At 38.4% G+C, this 21,597-nt stretch overlaps 1 protein-coding gene across 2 annotated transcripts in view; it reads right to left on the bottom strand.

The window, feature by feature from the left end:
- Window positions 1-21,597, bottom strand: part of NKAIN3 (sodium/potassium transporting ATPase interacting 3) — a 421,429-nt gene that overhangs the window by 193,561 nt on the left and 206,271 nt on the right. For both annotated transcript variants that reach the window (XM_036338349.1, XM_036338350.1), the window contains exon 2: window positions 6,454-6,591. In XM_036338349.1, the coding sequence (XP_036194242.1) occupies window positions 6,454-6,591 (138 nt within the window). The remainder of the gene's footprint in view (window positions 1-6,453; window positions 6,592-21,597) is intronic.

The raw sequence follows: 21,597 nt of genomic DNA, 5'->3' as shown, positions 1-21,597 counted from the left end.
CATGATCCTGTAAAATATCTTTTAAAAGCACAGAAATAATCAATAGGATTTACTAGTAAAATGAGCAAATGAACAACAGATTTCCATAATGGAAAAATACCTTCCAATCTCATTGAACAAACTATGCTAGCCTTACTGATTAATTGGTATTGTTAATGTAGTATGTATTAGAAAATGCCTTCCTCAAGAGTATTAATCAATCTGCATTAATAGGGGAGGTCTCAGGGCTCAATTCATCCAGTCATTTTCTTATGTAGATGGAGAGACTGAGGCCAAGAAAACTGATATATAAAACAGCTTGGATGGCTGAGAATTGATGCTTGCCATGGGAACACAATTAACAGATCAGCTACAATGGTTTGCTCATTCATTTTATTTTACCACAAAAATCTATGAATTCTTAATTTCTTAAAAAGACAAAGTAATTAAATTATTGGTTTCTATCAATGATTATAATCATTACATGCTATTGTCAAATTAAAATAAATATGGAAATCCTTTCATTAGCTTATTCTATTCTGTGTCAAATAATATAAATTGTATACTCTGTATAAAATAGCCATGTTCCTATTAGAAATCTTATCAGAAGCTTTTAGTTACTTATAAAATTTAATTTACACTTTATGTCTTTCTGTTATTTATGACTTTCAAAAGGCTTTCAAAATAATCTATAGTTGGGTAGTCTTATAATTGGTTACATTAGATATCTCATTATCTTTTTTTCTTTCTGAGAATAGGTTTTGCTTATTTGTTTTAAATAATGCAATTATAATAATGAGTTAAGACTTCAAATGACTGGAAATTTAGAAAAGCTGGAAAATACATTAAAAAGTTAAAGTAAGTTAAAATACATTAAGGCTTTTAGTATTTGCAGGTACATTGATGTTCTGCTGATATCTTCTGTTAGTAATATCTTTTAATATGAGTGAACTTAGTTTTTAAAAATAGGCCAAATGTATTGAAACATACATTTTGAACCACAAAATATTCCCAAGAATATTGAAAATAGCTAAACTACATCAGCAATGTATACTTTTTGCAAACTGGCCAAGTCACAGTAACAACAATACATTTTAAAGCTGTTGCTAATAAGATGACGTCTGGTATCTGATATTTTTCATCCTAAATCAATCTAATTATGAATATATTAGAATGAGAGAGACTACAGACCACTCAGTAATGAGAAAAAAGCTGGAGATAAAGGTTAAGGAAAGGACATAAACTGAAGCAAGACTAACAGAGGAAACAAATGGAATTCATTGCAAAACCATATGGTTTTTAATTTTTAGGATTGCCAACCCAACTCATAAGTATACTTTTAGGAAAGTCAATCTACTCATAACAGTTATAACACCTGAATTATAGAGCAAATCTATTTAAAAATCAGAGCACAAGTGTAGTGATTGAAGTGCATTCCGGGCCCCTCACCAGATGGACTGCTGAGGTCACTTCTGAACTTTCAGAGAGAAAATTCCCAGGATGAGCAGACTCCCACTCGCAGCTGCTAAATTCTTAATAACAAGAGTGAGTACTCTGCTGCTTTCTGTGTTACTGGTACTGTGCTCAGCACTTCACATTGATCAGTTCAGTCAGTCATCACACTACAACCAAGGTAGTGAGGGAATAATATGACGACTTAGTGTTATTGTTGAGATAGAAACCCTGGAGCTGGGATGCTTCAGGATTACATGATAGGCTTTATTATAAAAGATCTTAAGAAAAGGACTGTAGATTAGTTTGAGAGCTAACACTTTATCAAAGTTTACAATTTATCAAGTGACCAATTCACCAAATTACTAGTTACCAAAAATTTATTTCATTTGTATATATATATACTCTATAACTGGCAATGTTTTTGGAAAGATGGTTTCTTTTGTATTTTGTGATTAATATGTCATGTATGATATGAACATCATTTTTAAAGCAATAATGTAAGTTTCTTCTGATACAAAGATTGTATGTTTGAATTTTGGATTGTAATGATATGAAAACTGCATATCTCAATGTGCACCTGAGACACAAGTCTTAACATGGAGATAAAGGGAAAGAAATCTCTAGCAATACAAATACATCCATAAATATTTACTTAGGCAGGAAGTGTTAGGACAACATATGTCCTCGTTTTGATGTGGACTATTTTATTTATAATTCAATTCAAAGAAGAATAGAAAAAGAGATAAGACTCCGTTTTTAACAAATGCTCTTTGGTTATCATGAAGCATGCCTACATGCTTACATATCTAGATAAATACACTTGCAATACATAAGACAATTTACCAATGTAAAAAAAAACAACAAAATGCAAAAACCCAAAACACTCTGTATAATTATCATTGATCTACCTATTTATTTATCCTACTTTGCTTAAATTTAGTACACATATTTTAAGTTCTAATTTACATAAAGACTATAAAGATTTTTCTAAACTTCATGTGTTCTATGTGCTCTGTGAATATTTCCCAGTTTTATGAAAACATTTCAATATTTTTAATTGAAATGAACTTTAAAAGGTTTGCATTATATTTCATCCTCATTGAGCAATTAGTCTATAACATGATTTATTTTTACTTCCTGAGCTTGTTTGTTTTCCAATTACCAGAAAGCCCACTCATTCATTCATATGTGTATTAATCAGATAAAATATGTACAATAGCTTAGGAAAAAAAGAAGACATTAAACATTAAATAGCTCAATTACTTACTAAGCACTTACTCTGTTGGGTTATGCTAAGCAAGTCACAAACATTATATAATTCTTACAAGCAACTCTGAGTCAGGTTTTTACAAATAAACTATATTACAAAGAAAGCAAATAAATGTGCCAAGTCTTCACAGCCAGTAATTGGTGGAGGAGGATTTAAATCTGGCACCAATTAAATGGAAACCTAACATTCTTAACTCGTGTTGAGCAGTAGCTCAGGAAGGAGATGTATGATGACATAGTAAATTTTTTCTATATAACAATTCAAATTAAAGCAACTTGCCGTCCTTCACACAGAATTATGATCCAAATAATTCGAGGGCAGAATCTCATATTTGAATTCATAAGTAAGATTTTCAGATATGTGAAATAGGAGTAAACAGCGGTAAACAGCCGACTCTAGAACAGTACTTTAAAACTGCCCAATAGGGTTTCACAACCCACACTCAGCTCCATTTTGTCTTGAGCTAAAGAAACACAAAAGGTGCATAGAAGCTCTTCAACTAAACTTGTATTCCCTACTGTAGATAGCCTACCTTGCACTGTAGCTAAAATAAATTTTAATCAGTAAAAGAGTACCATATAACAACGTTGTTTTGTGTTCTAAAAATAAATAGCAAATTCGACCTTTTCAGCAGTGACGGTATCCAAGGGGAATTTACTGCTCTTTCATTTTGTGATTTGGGTGAATTTTTCTGATAGTCTTTGCTGTGGGACCTCCTTCATCACAGTGGCAGGAGCCCAAGGCATTATAATGCTTAGAAAAAGGTAAGTTGAGGAGTAAGTCAGCTCAATGTAGGTGCAGGCAGAGTAGCATATACTATTTTTTCATGTGAATCCTCAAGTTCAGAATGTGCTAAGCAAGGGAGTAAGGTGAGACTTTCTTGTTGAACTCAGGCATGTTCTAAAGTTAGAGATCATTTTCTTGTTCATCCTGCAAAAATCATTTCATCCAATAACAGTTAATGTACTTGTTATTTGTACGATCAAGTATTAAGCATCCTGGGATAGACCTAGAATACAGCGGTGAATAGGCATGCTCCGCCTGCAAGGAGAACACTGTTGATGGGGTGAGATGGCCAGAGGCAAGGATGGTGACTGTGGAGAGTGCTAGGATAGAAAGAGCTGCGGGATCTAAGAGAGCAGAGGGGAACTGGCACTTGTCTCGAGTGGGGTGGTCAGGTCAGACTCTTAAGAGGTGGCATTCAGTTGAAGGATTATTACCCACCTCCCAAGTGGGTAAGGAGTGTAGGGCATTCCAAGCGTGTGCAAATGGAAGAGGCAAATAACAGCATATGGTCTTAGGAAAACAAATTATTCAGTGTGGCTGGCACGAGTAGTGCGTGGAAAGAAGTGTGCATGCGAGGGAGGACATGCTGCTAGAGCTGGGCACAAACACCAGGCACAGCTTCAAGAGTGAGAGGCTGGAGCTCAGGCAGGAATGGAGGGTCCAGGACGCTGATGTGCACAGACTCTCTGCTCTTTCACGTCTCTGAGGCTGGCTCATGCTCTCTCCCGGCCTCTGCCCCGTTGCATTCTCATTTTCCAGAGCCCCCTGCACCTGTGCCTCCCCACCGCTTACTTAATGAGTTCCTGGAGAGCAGGGACACTATCATTTACATTCTTTCCCATTTGTCCAACCTATCACAGTACAGTAGGTTCTCAATAAAGGCTCAATGAGTGAATGGGAACTAGTGCTATTGACATCCCACTATGTGCCCTGTAGTGATTCCTGCCCAGAACCCCCTCCAGTCCCTTCTTTCTTGGCGAACTCACACTCACTCCGCATTTACTTCTGCAGAGTCAGATGGATGTTCCCAGTGTGCATCTCATGGTACATGTGTTCCTTGTCACAATTATAATGTAACATGTAAGTGGATGATTTCTTGATAAAGGCCCACTTCCCCTCACTAGACTGTAAGTACCCAGGAGAACAGAGAATAGTTGTGTCTGTGTTTGCTCACCAATGTAGTCCACACCCAATGCAATGCCAAACACACAGCAGAAACCCAATAAATAAGGTTTGAATGGGAAGTTAAGAAATAAAGAAGGGAAAAAGGGAGGGAGAAAAGTGGGAATGAAGGAAGGAAGAGGAAAAAAGGAAAGACTGACTGTGAGACCTGAGTTTGGACAGGTGGGTCAGCCAGGAATGTTCTTACATTTTATCCTGTTGAGAGGTAGTGAAGGCTTTTAAGCAACTGCTTCAGTAAAAGTGCTGAGAACACACTGGAAAGGAGGAGGGCTGAAAGCAAGTGAGGAGTGCATATGCAGGAGAGAGGCCGACGCCTCCACTAACGCAGTGGCTGTGTGAAGAGTGTGTAGAATTAATTTAGGTTAGCGGGTGAAAGCAATAGGCCTGTTAATGTCACTGAGGTACACCAACAACTTTATTCCATGGAAACCACTGGTTTTCTAGCCATCTGACATGTGCTTCAGCAGACCATCAACATCATAAAATAAGAAGTTCATAATGAGTAAAGGTGTTCTGTGTTCATAGCGACAAACTAGAACATTAAGTCCAATAATCGTTTGATATTATGCATATGAAAGCATCTTATACTGCAAATCCAACTCCATGGAACAGCTTTCTAGTACATTACACCATGGCTCAGCACAGGCCGGCCCCCAGAGAAATCTGAAGCAGGAACTCTGTAGCCCCAACAACCAGCTGAGTGACTTCAATCATGCCTTGCGCCCCAGGGCAGTCATTTTGAGGGCAGAGTCTGTCTGTGAGTCCCTGACCTTCACCTCTGTGAGATGATGAAAGACACCAAAAATCCAATTTTGAGACTCAAAGTAGAGAATTAATGCATTTACAGAAAATTTTATTACTTCATTATTTTCTATAGATATGACTGCATTATACCAAAATTGAAAGATGACATATTTTTAAGTCTAAAGTTTCTTCTAATGAGGTAATGTTATTAAGTTACAAAAAAATATTTAGTAATTCTACTGAATATTGTCTATTAATTCAGGCTCAATAAGTATTTTAGAGTATGACACTTCTATTTATAATTACTTATCTATGCTTGTTATTTCTTACAACCTTCTTATATCTGTAGCCTAAAATATTACCTTCTTTTTATAGAAAGCTATAAAGTTATTCATAATTACTGTGAATTTTATTGTGGACCACAATATACATCTTGTTAAATTGTACTATGATAGAGGGTAGGCTAACCCTGTTTGGCATAGTTTGGAGTATGGATTCATGTTCCACATTTATCTTAAGCAAATGGAGAAATGGTCAATAATATACCATATAAAAAACATTAGAGGTGAGTACTAAATGGCCTTTAGTACGTGCATTTTAATGGCCTAAATCAATTAAAATTATATTATGTTATTGTTTACAGTTGGCAAACAGTTATGGCTAGGTAGGGTACCTTTATAGGTGTCACATGTCAATTGAAATGACAGTGTATATTTACATCTCATAATGACATCAAGACCTCCACCACAGACCTCTTATTCTACCCAAACCCAATTTTAGATTTTAAAAAATTCCTTGTGATACTTGAATTTAGTTACACTGTGAGTCTCACATTTACAGTCATGTTGCTTTGCTCTCATTGTAAACATTCGCTGTCGCCCTTTCCACAGATAATCGTCTCAAAAGAATTCAGTGTGTGACAGCCAGAACAGCAGTGCCACCTCATAGCGGAGGGAACAACTTAAATTATTTTATTCATCTTCTCACAGAAATTTTTTAGTATTTATACGAAGAGACATGGTAAAAATAAGACTTACCACCACGATATATCGAGGTCTGTACTGAATGGTTCCAAACAAACCCAATATGACAACTATTATATGTAGAAAATTTCCAAGAATAGGTGCCCACTGGAAGCCAAGGAAATCAAAGATCTGCCTCTCTAATGCGGAGAGCTAAAACAAAGCAAAGAGAGCCCATTAGCATTGAACCCAAGCACAATCATACCTTTTTTTAAAAAAAATTCTCACCTGAGGATACTTTAAAAACAAACAAACTGATTTGAGAGAAAGAGAAATATCAATTGCCTCCTATATGCACCCCCCATGGGGGATCAAACCAGCAACCTGAGTATGTTCCCTGACCAGGAATGGAACCTGCAAACTTCTTGGTGTATAGGACCATGCTCCAACCAACTGAGCCACCCGGTAAGGGCCATAATCATACCATTTTAATCTTTATTTCACGGTGGAGAAGTCTGCATATTCTTTTTCAGTCACACTAATGGACATCATTATCACTAGAGTTGTGATACCTATTTCATATACTGTTTTTTACAGCTTTTCTCAGAAAACATACTAAGATAACTTTGAGCATTATGACTTCAAATATAAATGGATTTTAAACCTATCTGGAGAGCAATCCTCCCTAAATCATTTTCTATAGTAGAAAATCTAGACAGATATTTTATGACACGACATTTTATGATAGCAATTTATCATTAGTTTTAGTAAAATGGTTGGCTTACTATAACATATTTGGAATAACTCCAGACTGGCAATACTAAAACTAGTATTGTTTTGGAAAAACAACCCTCCTACCATCCCTTCCTTCCTCTGTGAAACATAAATGATCAAATCTTCTGTTTTGTTTTTTTCCTTTCATTAGGCTGTCATTGATGTTAATGACTAACCACTTTTTCACAATGAAGCTTACTTGTTTACTTACTCTGGGCTCAATGCCCTCATGTAAAACTAGAATTAGAGAGTCCCTTTGAACCATATTCTATTGAGATCATACACCTATATGAAAATTCATCTTGATTAGGTGAAATTATTTTGACATAAAAATGATAGGGCCATAACAATTTTAGACATGCCACAGTTTATTATATTTGCACTAGAGGCCCGATGCACGAAATTTGTGCAAGAGTAGGCCTTCCTTCCCCGGCTGCCGGCACCGGCTTCCCTCTGGCACCCGGGTCCTGGGCTTCCCTTGAAGCCCCAGCTTCATCTGGAAGATATCCGGAAGGACGTCCAGTCTCATTAGCATATTACGCTTTTATTATTGTTAGGTCAGAGGGAAGTCCAGGAGCCCATGCATACACAAGGCAGATGGTGGCGCAGATACTGGGCCCTTCCTGGAATTCCTAACAGGTCAGCGTGCCAGACAGACAGCGACAGAAACGCCTTCCTGGAACCCGTGATGGACCTGCCCCAGGCGGGAACTCCCACAGCTCATGCCCCCCACCCCTCACTGAACAGCTGTATAAAAAAAGGGCCTCCTTTCCCTGTTGGCGCGACTTCACTGGTGGATCTTTGGGACTGGTGGATCTCGCCTGGGCACGCAGATTAAAGCTTCTCTTTTCCTCCTTTCTGACTAGCTTGACTCTCTGACTTTGTCTCCTGTGCCGCGAACCCTTACAATTATTATAGATGATACACAACTGCATTTTAAATAATTCTAAAATGTATTTAAAAGATACACTTAAAGCATTTGTGATGTAAGAGATGAATTTGAATAGTCCAGTGAATGCCAACAATGTTATTATCATGTACACATGATATTTATTGTATTCTATGTCTAAAAATGTTATAATTCCACCTGCTGTATTTGGACACTAATCTCACACATTTTAAGCATTTTTCTAGATTGACTTTGAGAAAATAGTAATTCTAATAAAATGACCCAACCATTAGCCATAGTTATGGCACCAGAAATTGCAGATTTGAAGTGAAAATGGCACCCTAGGTATTTTTCTAGTTATGTGGCAGGTGTGTGCCTGAATAGCTTTAATTTCCTTGGACATAAAGAAATGTCCACTGTCCAGTAAGCTGAATCTACCTTGGTTAAGATTCACCTTCAGTAAGCTGTGGATGAGAAAAGGGCAAATGCCTACAGACAACCAGCCAGAACCACACTCATTTCATGGATATTTCCTGATCATCAAGTGATTTGTCATCATGCCCTGCACTCACAAATGAGAAGATGCACAGAAATAGCTTAAAAAAAATAATAATCAGCAGGATAAGCAACAGCATCCACTGTATTTTCAATCCCTGGTTTGTCTCAGCTTGTGACTCTAATTAGTTCCCAGGAACTTTGCCTTCAAAAATGCAGCATTTTATTTATTGGCCCGTCAGTGATGTAAATACGCAGTTTTGTTCTTTTTTTAATGTCCAAACGGGATGGATGTGTTCAGGGAAAAAATGAAGAAAACCAAAAGAGCAGCTGCAGGCAATTCATTTGGAAAAGCAACCGCATTTTAAAGCTGTCGTGCATCACAAAAACCTTTAAAGTGAACTTTTCAAACAGAGAAAAAAACATCGTTTTTATTTCTGTCAGAAAATGCATGGATAGCATTCTCTTTTATGATGTTAAAGGAAACATGCATAATGAAAGAGAGGCCAAATTAACACCACTTATTGGAAAAATACTCATTCTTTATTGAAGACACTATATCTCTCTATTAATATCTGTTCCCTGATAACAATTAAAAATGGGCTATAGTGGCTTGAAATAAAGGCACAAGCACAAGGCTACGAAGAAAATCAAAAGGGGAGATAATATTAAGGGTCAGGCAAGACTCAGCTATAAAAATATACAAACCATTAACTAGATTTGAGTATTATATCTTAAAAAGGCAACTAACGACAATAAAAAGCCCGCCAAAAATAAACAAAATATTGTAGTATTGAAATTTTCACTTAATTTTTTAAACCTTCATCTGAGGATATGTTTTTATTGATTTTGAGAGAGAGAGAGGAAAGGAGGAATGAGAAAGAAACATCCATTGGTTGCCTCCTTGTGAGCCCTGACCAGGGATTGAACCCACAACCTTTTGCTGTACAGGAGAACACTCCAACCAACTGAGCCACCCGGTCAAGGCTACTTAATGCTTAATCTAATTTTCATGTTAAGCTATTTAGGTATTTCGTTTATAGGCAATTATCTTCTCTCTGAATATCATAACTCTAGAGAGACATCACTGTTTGCCTGAGAGCTTGACATTAATAATAATGGCTAATAGCCATAAAATTAAATGAAATGATATCCTGTTTGCTTTGTTAACTCAGAAAAAGTATGAGTATCTTTTAGAAATCTCTGTGTCAAGATAGTTTTCATCGATGGTGCACTGAGGCTGCCGGCACAGGCCTGGGAACATGGATCAGATGCATCTCTTTCCAACTTCAAGGCCAGTGACCTCAAGTCGGGAACTGGACATCGGCCATTATGGGGCTATTTACTATGAATGCTGAGAAAGGCTAACAGTAAGGGTTTTGTTTATTTGTTATGGGAGACTATTGTTAAATGTTTACCTGCACACCACTGAATATGGCATCTACAAAATAGTGGTTCCGATCCAGGAGAGCAGTGAGAGGAAGCGATCAAAAGTATAATGTAGCACAAACAGAAAGCCACCAGTCTGGAGGAAGCAGAAGGATGGAGGGCTCAAAAAGGATTTCTGCACAGATGCCATAGCAAAGAAGAGAATGAATGAGATGTTTGAAGAGCTTGAGGTTTAAATAAACATAAAGAATTCAGCCCTAGCCAGCTTGGCTCAGGGGATAGAGCATCAGCCTGCAGATTGAGGGGTCCCAGGTTTGATTTCGGCCAAGGGCACATGCCTGGGTTGTGGGCTCGATCCCCAGTAAAGGGTGTGCAGGAGGCAGCCGATCAATGATTCTCTCTCATCATTGATGCTTCTATATCTCTCTCCTTCTCCCTTCTTCTCTGAAATCAATAAAGAAATATATATATATATATATATATATATATATATATATATATTTTTTTTTTTTTAAAGTAAAGAATTCAGGAAACTATGAAGTTATCAAGACATCCCAGAGAAAGCAAAACCAACCAGTCACTACTTTAAAACAGGAAGCAGTGACATAAAAGACAATGGAATCATTTCTAAATGAAATGTAAGTAGGTAAGAACCTGGAAGCTATAAGAACATGTGTCTTTTCCTAACAAGTTAAAAAATAAAGGCAATCAGAATCCTAATAAAATGGAAGGGAAGAAGGGAGAAAGGGAGGAAGTGACAAAAAAAAAAAAGACAAATCAGTGATGCAAAGAAAGCATGTTTCAAAGGTACCATGCAAATTAAAATAGGGTATAAATAGGAGGAAATCATTGCAACATTCTCCCTATGTGTCAGAGTGGTGGGGACATTGGAACAATAGGAGAGAAATGTAGTCCTAGCTCATACTAGGGGCTGTATGAAAAATATGCCACACTTATTATAATGTAAATGGTGCTTATTGAATTGTAGCTTTCAGAATCAAACTGTTGAAGGCATGGGAGTCTTCATTAAGGTCATGGAACAAAGAGGAAAGTATCATTGGACCATATAAAGTATACCTAACACAGGTGGGGAGAGGCTGGTTTGCTCTGTGCCTAAATTCTGTGGCTATATGGCAAGGGGGAAAGAGTGAGTTTTACAATTCTCCCTGCAGGGCCAAGCATCTTCTTATCAGGTTCCAAGGTGAAAATATTTCCTCTACATCCATGAATTTTAACCACATTCCATATTAACCACACAGACTCACGATAGCTCAAGAACTGTCACTGCTTCCCTATTTTATGCCCAAGAAATGCAGACACGGACAAATACTAGTAGGAGCACTTTCAAAATACAGTAGTTTTCTTACTGATTCATATATTATGCTTAATGCTTCAAGGTATTTTGCATACTTGCTTACAGTTATTATTAATGGTGAGAATTAATTTGCATGTAGTTAACTGAAAATAAGAACTGTAAAACTCCAGGTGACCAAACATTTTCCTGGGCATTTGCCTAGGCTGGGTCTACATAATAAGAAGAAACTGGGTAAGAATATATTTTTTTAAAAAATAGAGAATTCAGGAAACTATGAAGGTACCAAGACATCCCAGAGAAAGCAAAACCAACCAGTAAGAATATATCCTTAAGGAGTGAATACCCTGGGAGACTCAACTGCCCACTAAGGTGACCTGCCTTTTACGCTCATTTTTGCTCTTTCCCCTGCTCATTACAGGAAGAGACAGTAGAAAAGATCAGGACAGGGTTACTCACCTTGGCACAATCATAAGAAAGCACTTGATCAAATGCTAGCTTCTTAAAAGACTGTGAAATGAAAGCATATTATATGACCAATGCTTTTGTCTGTATAGCCTGTAGTCTGGGAATTCATGAGGTAAGTATTTTATAACCATGAAGATTCAAATTGTCCCTTAAAGTGTGAATCTATAAGCTCTAATTAACACTCCTGTTAGCTAAATTGATATATCCTGGGCCATTTCAAGCAAGTTTTGGGTTACTAAGTGGGTTTCTTCATATCTGGACAGTCCAGGTAGCCTTTAGTTCCTCCGCCATCATCCACAATTCATTTGCTCTAAAACCTCAGAGCTCTCAACTCCCAACAGACTTTTCATGCTTAAGGTTGATGGTGCCCAACTTTTGTGTTCACAGATCTGGCCTAGGCCAAATTATCATCTTATGTTTGAAGCTGTAATTTGTGAGTATTTTTCATGGCTCTGATAAAAAAAGGGGGGCCATTATCCTACTTCATAGAGACGTGCTGTAAAGTCCTAATAAACCGGGTGATTTTCCTCTCTCTTAAAACAAGTGCTATTTTGGAGCAGTTGCTATGTATCCATAGGCAGGTGACCAGGTATTAGGATGTACACAGGCTCCGATGGATCTAGGAATTCCAGATATGGTGTGCTCATGATTTGATTCATCCAATAATGACATTAATAGTGTCTCTATAAAACACAGTCTCTGCATGGTTTTGTATTATTTTCAGTAGGGGTTAGATAGCAAAGGCTATTGCAGTGAAATCAGAAATTGATCATTTAGTGAAATGAATAAAGTCAAGTCAGTTTAATATACCTCCTTTTTCTGTTGCTTCATTTTTAGTACCATCTCCAGTGGCCTGAAGGACCAGTAGTATGTATGCAGCTAGGGCAGCGGTTCTCAACCTGTGGGTCACGACCATCGGAAAACACATATGGCATATCAGATATTTACATTACGATTCATAACAGTAGCATAATTACAGTTATGAAGTAACAATGAAAATAATTTTATGGTTGGAGGGTGACCACAACATGAGGAACTGTAGTAAAGGGTGGCGGCATTAGGAAGGTTGAGAACCACTGAGCTAGGGGGAACCATGAGTTCTCAGGGGAGGGATATTTTCCTTAATACCAAGCGTGATTGTCTAAGTTGTTCCTTGACTTAGCTTTCCTATGTGAAACAACTGCCTCCAGAACATCAGAAAAGGCTTCTTGAATTCTGTTTATACATTTTGAGTCCCTATATCTCAAGGAGGTTGCACGGGCATTTCCTACCTTCCAATTCAATAAGGAAGGTGCAAGTTACTCAGTCACATAAACCATATTGTACATCAGAAAACAGCCACATGTTGAGCTGCACATCTATTTTTTGAAGAAATAAGGTAGTGGGTCACAGATCAAGGAAAGTTTCCTGTTAAAAAAAAACAGATGCCCTAACTGGTTTGGCTCAGTGGAAGAGTGTCAGCCTATGGACTGAAGGGTCCCAGGTTTGATTCCGGTCAAGGGCATGTACCTTGGTTGCGGGCACATCCCCGGTAGGGAGTGTGCAGGAGGCAGCTGAATTGATGTTTCTCTCTCATCAATGTTTCTAACTCTCTATCCCTCTCCCTTCTTCTTTGTAAAAAATCAATAAGATATATTTTTTTAAAAAATGAACAGATATTATACTTCAAATGGACAGATTTATGTAGGGTGATGAGCTAAAAGACTGCATGTGAAGGGTGTTTAAGTACCACAAACTCACCAAGGAAAGTTCTTCAGCACATTTTGTGTACTGACTTAGCACATCAACAGATAGAGTGGCAATTCTTTCACCAACTTCTCAATGTCAGAGAATAAGAAAATGTATTTTAAAAGTGCTCTAAAGCCAGAATAGATAGTAATATTATGGATATGACATTATTTAACACTTTAATTTCTCCATATCTATTAATCTAATATGATGCTAACAAAACAGGATAAATATTACTACTCCTATTGGATAAAGAAAAATCAAAACAATCAGCTAATTAGCATCAGAGATGAGACTAGCATCTTTATGTCCTGATTCTCTATTGTTTCTTCTACTCTGAAGTCAGGCAATAAAACAGGGATTGTTTAATGAGGGTAAATTCTGAAATGAGCTTTATCACAAGAGAGAGAAATACAAGAAGAATAGAGGAGTGTTGCATGATTTAGTCCTCTTTCCTCCTACCCCACCCATTTCTAAGTGAGGAAAGCCCCTCCGCCCCCCCCGGCCCCCCCCCCCCCCCCCCGTCCTTCAGAAGAGGCAAGATGTACCTTTCATAAAGTAACCAGCTGTGCTATGGTAGTCAAGCTTCAGTTTCTTTAACTTATATAACAGTAAACTTGCAGATAATGGTTAATCTCATTAGGTGTGCCACAGTCTAGTCTAGTCTATTTCATTAACAGTGCTAGCCTAGATCAACTAAATTAATTTCCAACCTACCAGCAGGTCAAGAATTAAAGTTTGCAAAACACTGGTATAGAGCACTTGCTATGTATGGGAAGTGCCTCATCGGGGAGAAGCGCAAGGTGTGCCTCACTCAAGGGTGTGGGATTTACCATTCAGGTGCTGGGAAGCCATTAAAACTTTATCTCGTGCATAAGAAATTTCATAAACAGCACCATGCTTTAGGATTTAGACAACCCCTCTGTCCAGCCTTGGGCGTGTTTTGAACTGGTTTTGTAACAGGATGTGGGAACCATACCAGAGTCACTGAATGCTCAAGGCTAATTACAGTATGAAAGGCCCTATTTACAGTACGCTGGATAGCCAAGGCCACTCTGAGCATGGGAATCTTAATCAGGGTGTCCAAGGACTATACGCAGGTGCAAGAGGAAGGCTGTAGCAATCTCACGGTACACTGTGCATGTGAGCCTTTTTGTAGCCAAAATATGATTTACTATTTGGCAGAAAGCCTCTTCTGTCTACATAGTAAAATACATGTTACTGACCAGCCAGTGTCCTAGAGAGAGAGAGAGGCTGAAGAGGATACTGAGACTATTGAGGTTAGAGAGCTCAGGTGCCGCTGCTATGTGAGGCAGTGGGTCTAAAGGCAGCACGCAGCTGCTCAGATAATGGCTGTAGGTACAGAGGCTGCTGCTGCCTTTTGGGAAAGGTGTATATGTTAACCAGCCGGTGAGTGGATGCCTATATGGACTTTGCTTTGAAGAACTGTTTTGTTTGATGGCTCCTTGTTAGCAATGGCCAATGGATCCTACAATAAAGATTCATTCTTATACACCCACAACTTCTCATGGCTTCTCCTTTCACCACCCGACATCCAAGAAGGTCCAGCCCCTGGAAGAGGGGCTCAGCCCCCACAGTTGTGTTATAGCAGTGGTTCTCAACCTTGGCTGCACATTAGATCACCTGGGAATCTTTTTAAAATCCTGATTTCTGGACCTCATTCTCCGGAAATTCTATTTCTTTGTTATGGGGTGGGGCCACAACATTAGTAACAAAGAAACAGAATTTCCGGAGGATGAGGCCCAGAAATCAGGATTTTAAAAAGATTCTCAGGTGATTCTAATGTGCAGCCAAGGTTGACAACCACTGGGTTAGTGGAACAGGATTCAGAAGAATATGCAGGCTCAGAGCAGCTGTGCTCTGACATGGGCGTAGGGAGGTGAGGCTGTGAGGCATGTGGTGGGAGCTGCTGCAATCATCAGGTGACAGGATGGAATCTGATCTAGGATAGTAGTCTCTTCGAGAATTAGGAAAGGGACTGGGTGGAAATATTCAAGAACCCAAATCTATGTCAGAAGTGAATCATAAACCAGGTCATTTCAGCTTAAAATTTCCCTCTGACCAAAGAAAACTTGCTGGGCGGATACTGTTACAACTGTTGAAATTGAAGAAGTTTGAAGCTAATTTGTTGGAATTCCTTATAGAAGATCTGACACAACATCAGATTCTATATTCCAATTGTGGGCTTTCCCGACCTTAAAAAAATAAAACCTCATGTGGACACCTGTGGACTCTGCACCTTGATAATGCCTCAAAACAAGGAGCTGTGAACTTCCCAGTAGAGCTCAACACAGGTAAGGAGACCCTCTCCTCTCTGTCTGTCAATATGTGCGCAAAATGTCAAGTGCTTTTCAATTTAGGTTAAGCCAAATATAATTAGAATAATTGAAATAATGAGTAAGAACTGGGCACAAAACATGCTGTTGGGAAACCTAAAGCTGATTGAAGATAAATTTTAGTTTATTCACTGTAAGGGATTATTTTAATCATTACTCTTCTCAAATCAACTCAGCTAGCTTAACTCAATAGACACAGTTTCAAGCTGTGGGGTTTAATTAGGGGGAATTAGGTTCTCATAATTAAGTAAACTTTAAGAATATTTCCTTTGGCAGCACACATTTTTTTTTTAAAGAAACTTAGAATTTACCAACAGGTCTTGTCAAGAGGGGGTTTTCACACTTGTTTTCCAGCATTGCAGATGCCCATGCTGACATTAAAAAGGCCAGGCTATGAAGGAACAAGGGGCAAATACTCTCATTCTTTCTTTCATACTCAATCAATATTACTCTGGGGAAGAATTTCACAAAATTAGGCAGAAAAAATAATCTGTTAATATTTGCTTGAGGATGCCCCTTGGTCTCTAAACAGGGTTTCGTCATAGGATTTACCATCTAAGTCTCCGTCTCCTGCCAGAAATTATCCACAACCCAACCTCTCCAACTTTGCCAAGCAGAAGGCAACCTTAAAAAATGCATCTCCCCTCTTCGAATAGCTCAAGCCAGGAATAAGGCAACTATATTCGCAAAAGCCCAAAGTAGCAATTTGTTACAGAACAGTGATTGAAGATTGAATTTCATCCCTCCAGTGGAGCCATATGGGATCCAAGAACACTAAAGTTGAACCCCTAGGCAGGGTGACCTATACAATTCCACAAACAGCTGGCGGGAACACGCCTGCCGTGGCATTTAAGACTCCCATGGAGGTTTGAATTAATAGCAACCCAGCATGAGAAGACGGAAGAGAGAGTTATGGACCAAACATTTCTTTATTTTTTATTTGTTGTTGAGACCACCTGCAAGAATTCCTTCTTTAAAGAATCCCTTTAAAGTATACATATTCAGCAAGAACTATACATATATTTTTCATCTGGGAAAGAAATGAAATGCTTCTTCTTTACAAAATAATATAGACCCAAACTTGACATATCAAGATATTAATGCTACAGATAAGCTGTTCTATGAAAATCAGAATTTACAATACACACTTACGTAATAAACAGTTGACGGTGTTGAAGGTTATTTTTCCTTTTTTAAATATATATTTTTATTTATTTCAGAGAAGAAGGGAGGAGAGAGAGATAGAAACATCAATGATGAGAGAGAATCATTGATCGGCTGCCTCCTGCACACCCCACACTGGGGATCGAGCCCAGAACCCAGGCATGTGCCCTGACCGGGAATCGAACCATGACCTCCTGGTTCATTGGTTGACGCTCAACCACTGAGCCACGCCAGCCAGGCTGGCATTAAAGCTTACTGTAATATTCTTTTGATGGTTCTTTTTGCCTTTCTCTTGCTACCCTAAGTCCTCTATGTAGCAGCTGCGTGAGTAGCCTGTTGCTGCCCATATCCTGGGAAGGATGCTGGTAACACAGCCAACCACTGACACTGGAACATGTCTCTGATCATAGGACCAGCGAAAACCTTAGAAGGCAATTGAGGTGTTTCTAGGGTAAACCTGCACTTTATTTTCTTCTTCAGGTATCACCAACCAATGGCTATGGCTTAGTTTGGTGAAATGGTCTTCATCAATTTGATATGAGTGTCTCTAGTCATCAGGGCCTCAGGGGACAAACTGAATTAACCACTTTTAAATCATGCTCACACTTTTTGGGCGCTGACCTGTTTCTCAAAGGACCAACGAAGCTCTATCCGCCTCTTGTTTCCCAGGCTTTTAGATTATAAATGCGCAAACAGGCTGAATAACACAGAAGCCACCGTACACTCTGTCTTCTGGGCCCTCCTCCAGTGGCAGCGGTTTTGCCTAAGTGTTCATGTTATGAGTTCTGATGCTGCTACACCGTTCGTACAGGAGACACTGGCACATCCTGAGCTTTCATCTCAGCCACACTCACTCCCCTGCTTCTAGTGAGGGTCCATATTTGTACGTTAAAAAAATTGTTTTATTTTTTTTAGAGAGGAAGGGAGAGGGAGAGAGAGATAGAAACATCAGTTGTCTGCTTGCTGCACGCCCCCACTGGGGGTCAACCCTGAAACCAGGGCATGTGCCCTGACCAGGAATCTAACCAGTGACCTCTTGGTGCATGGGATAACTCTCATCCAACTGAGCTACTCCAGCCGGGTGATATTTGTAAAAATTTTTATAGGGAAAATGCTTTCTCACATTTTTATGTGCAGTAAGTAAACTTACTGTTCAATATTGCAGTCTAAAATTATGTTAATATCACAGAAGAACATATGATTTTGTGATGATTTTATTTATATTTCAGAGGCCTCATATTTTAAAGTAAAAAAAGACTAATGTTTTTACAAATATGTTTCCATTTCTTATAAATTTAGGGGAAGAACATGGAGCTTATATTTGCTCATCACCTACTCTGTGGTAGACATTACATATAGTACCTAGTTAAATGCTAATAAAAAACCCTACCAAGTAGGGTTTAAAAGGCACATAAAACACCTAAGAAACACAGCTAGTGAGTATAGTGTTAGAACCAGCCTCAGAATCTAGCTCAGTCAGCCTCCAGAATCCAGACTTTTCACACCATAATATGGCCTTTCCCTGAAGGTTTAGATGAACTCCTAAATGCTTAAATATTTCATGAAAATATATGAACAGTTTATAAAGTGCTTTTATGGACATCTTCTCATTTGTGCCTCATTCTTGAATTTACTTCCTCATGTGTGGCTCTAGGAATACATTCAACAATTTATAGGAATAAATTCAGCAGAATACAAAGAAGACTTTCACCGTCAGGACAATGGGCTAGAAAACGGTTTTTGTATTTCCCCTGCTACGTACACCTGCAAACGATGGCCATCACATATAAAACAAACACAAGACTCTAGTGATTAAAATCTGATTTTTCCCAATAAAGCTATGAATTTTCAGAACCTCATGGAACAGAATGTGTTAAATAGCAAAAATACTGCATGTTCAATTCTTATCACATAAACATTAGAGGGCAAAACTGTTTGTGACATAAGATAATGATGTTTTAATAATCAAGGACCTAGGTCAGCTTATATTTTCATCAGGTAGCATACATACAAGGAAAATAGCAGTGTTTTGCATATTGTGACTGTATAATAAATATTTGTGAAACAACATTTACCCTTCTTTAGAGAAAGATTTTATATATATATATATATATATATATATATATATATATATTCTATCAATCTATCATAAATTTGATGGGCAATCCAGCTTGAAATCATGATAGATTTAGTAAAGAAAATGAACAAATCAACAAATGACAAGTGCTGGTGAGGATGCGTAGAAAAAGGAACCCTCATGCACTGCTGGTGGGAATGCAGACCGGTGCAGCCACTGTGGAGAATAGTATAGAGTTTCTTCAAAAAACTAAAAATGCAACTCCCATTTGACCCAGTGATCCCACTTCTAGGAATATATACCAAGAAACTAGAAACACGAATCAGAAAGGATATATGCACCCCTATGTTCACAGCAGCACAATTTACAATAGCTTAAGATCTGGAAACAGCCTAAGTGCCCATCAGCAGATGAATGGATTAAAAAACTGTGGTACATCTACACAATGGAATACTATGCTTCTGTAAAAAAGAAGGAACTCCTACCATTTGCAACAGCATGGATGGAACTGGAGAGCATTATGCTAAGCGAAAAGTCAGTCAGAGAAAGATAAATATCACATGATCTCACTCATTTGTGGAATATGATGAACAACATAAACTGATGAACAAAAACAGATCCAGAGACAGAAGCATCGATCAGACTGTCAAACCTCAGAGGGAAGGTAGGGGAGGGTGGGGGTAAGGGGGAGAGATCAACCAAAGGACTTGTATGCATGCATATGAGCATAACCAAGGGACACAGACACCAGGGGGGTGAGGGCATGAGCGGGGGGTGGGGGGAGGTTAGGGGAGCATAAGGACACATATGTAATACCTAATCAATAAAGAAAATAAAAAACAACAAAAGTAAAAAGAAGATGAGTATTTACACAAGTTGAATGAAGTATGAGAAGTGGTTTGACAAGTGAAGTGGGAGAGAGAACTCCTCACCTGGGAATTCAGGAGATGATTAGAGTGATAATTTAATGGTATATTTCTGCATTAATGTGGTAAAAGTGGTCATATAAGCCTTCTAAGTAAACACATAACATTCTTCCCTGAATTGTTGAATTCTACATAACTTTTACATGGAAGGCGATTTGGGGCTTTTATTTCTTTGTGTTCAACACAAATACCACCATCTGCTTTCCCTCTTTTAGCCATTTCTCCATGGCAACGCATATTGATTTACCAGTGTGATGGCAATTGTATGGCCAACTTTATGTAACCTCTTACTTCCGACCATGAATCCAGCCATTTTCTCTTTCTACCTTTGCTTCCAGTGGCCGTGTTGCTACACTTTAGGGCATGCCACGCAGAGGGAAGAGGTGGCATCTTTTTAGTGAAAGGAGCCTTTAATCCCAGTAGCTGCCTCAGGGCCAGAACTTCTCCAGCAGTTCTTTTGTGAAAGCTAAGACTTGGCTGGCAACTGAAACTGTACATAGTTGGAGGCAGCAGTAACTGAGATTTCAAAGTTTCAAATCAGACAAAAGAGAAGCAGGGGAGCTGGCATCAAGCTCAAGGAACAGCACAGTTCTTTCTCATTTGCTCTGCAGAGTCATGCAGGATAGAGTTTAATGAGAACTAAGTGCTCCTTCGGTCATCGAATAGTGACATTCACAACAACTGGAAATGTGAACGAACTGCTTATCAAGACTGGACTTCCTTTCATCTTTATGGTTCAACTAAAAGCTTGCAGGCATTGCATTATGACAGGTTGCTAATGCAAAGAAATCCTTAAATTCTCCATCAAGAGACTACCGGGTTCATTTTGTAAACAGTCTGGAAAAATTATGCACATGTATTATTTTCAGTGGAGATCTACTTTTTTAATTGTAATAACTATTAAGTTAATCAGAATAAATCTCCTTCAAATAAATGACAAATGAAAGCCACACTGAGGAAGTAAAACAAAGGAAATATTAGAACTGATTATGATATGAAAGTGTAGCTCAAACAATATTCGACAAGGTCCTTCCGCTGTATTTCCTCACAATTATATTTCTGTTGCACCAGAATATTTAGTACATGTTAAAATCAATAGTGACATGTTGAAGAAATAAATTATGTGCTGGATCAAGGAATAAGAAACTGAATAGAAAGACCAATTGCATCAACTTCTTTGATATTTTGCATGTAGTAAGACTTGATCAAAACCATTTATAAAGAAATGTGATAAAAACAAGGACTCACGCCCTAACCGGTTTGGCTCAGTGGATAGAGCATCAGCCTGCGGACTCAAGGGTCCCAGGTTCGATTCCGGTCGAGGGCATGTACCTTGGTTGCGGGCACATCCCCAGAAGGGAGTGTGCAGGAGGCAGCTGATCGATGTTTCTCTCTCATTGATGTTTCTAAGTCTCTATCCCTCTCCTTCCTCTCTGTAAAAAATCAATAAAATATATTAAAAAAAAACAAGGACTCACATTGTCAAATTTCTAAGCAGAACATTTTTACTTCTCAGGTAAAAATGCAAAATAGTTAAGTTGGCCTTATCTAGCTGGTTTTACCTAATAACATCATTTTCAAATTTAAAAGTTGTAGGCAGAAAGACAAAATGAGATTTTACACAAGTTGAAAACAAGAGG

The sequence above is a fragment of the Myotis myotis genome, unplaced genomic scaffold (genome assembly GCF_014108235.1).
Source record: "Myotis myotis isolate mMyoMyo1 unplaced genomic scaffold, mMyoMyo1.p scaffold_m19_p_16, whole genome shotgun sequence".
Classification (NCBI taxonomy): Eukaryota; Metazoa; Chordata; class Mammalia; order Chiroptera; family Vespertilionidae; genus Myotis; species Myotis myotis.
This window is presented reverse-complemented; position numbering and strand designations above follow the sequence as displayed.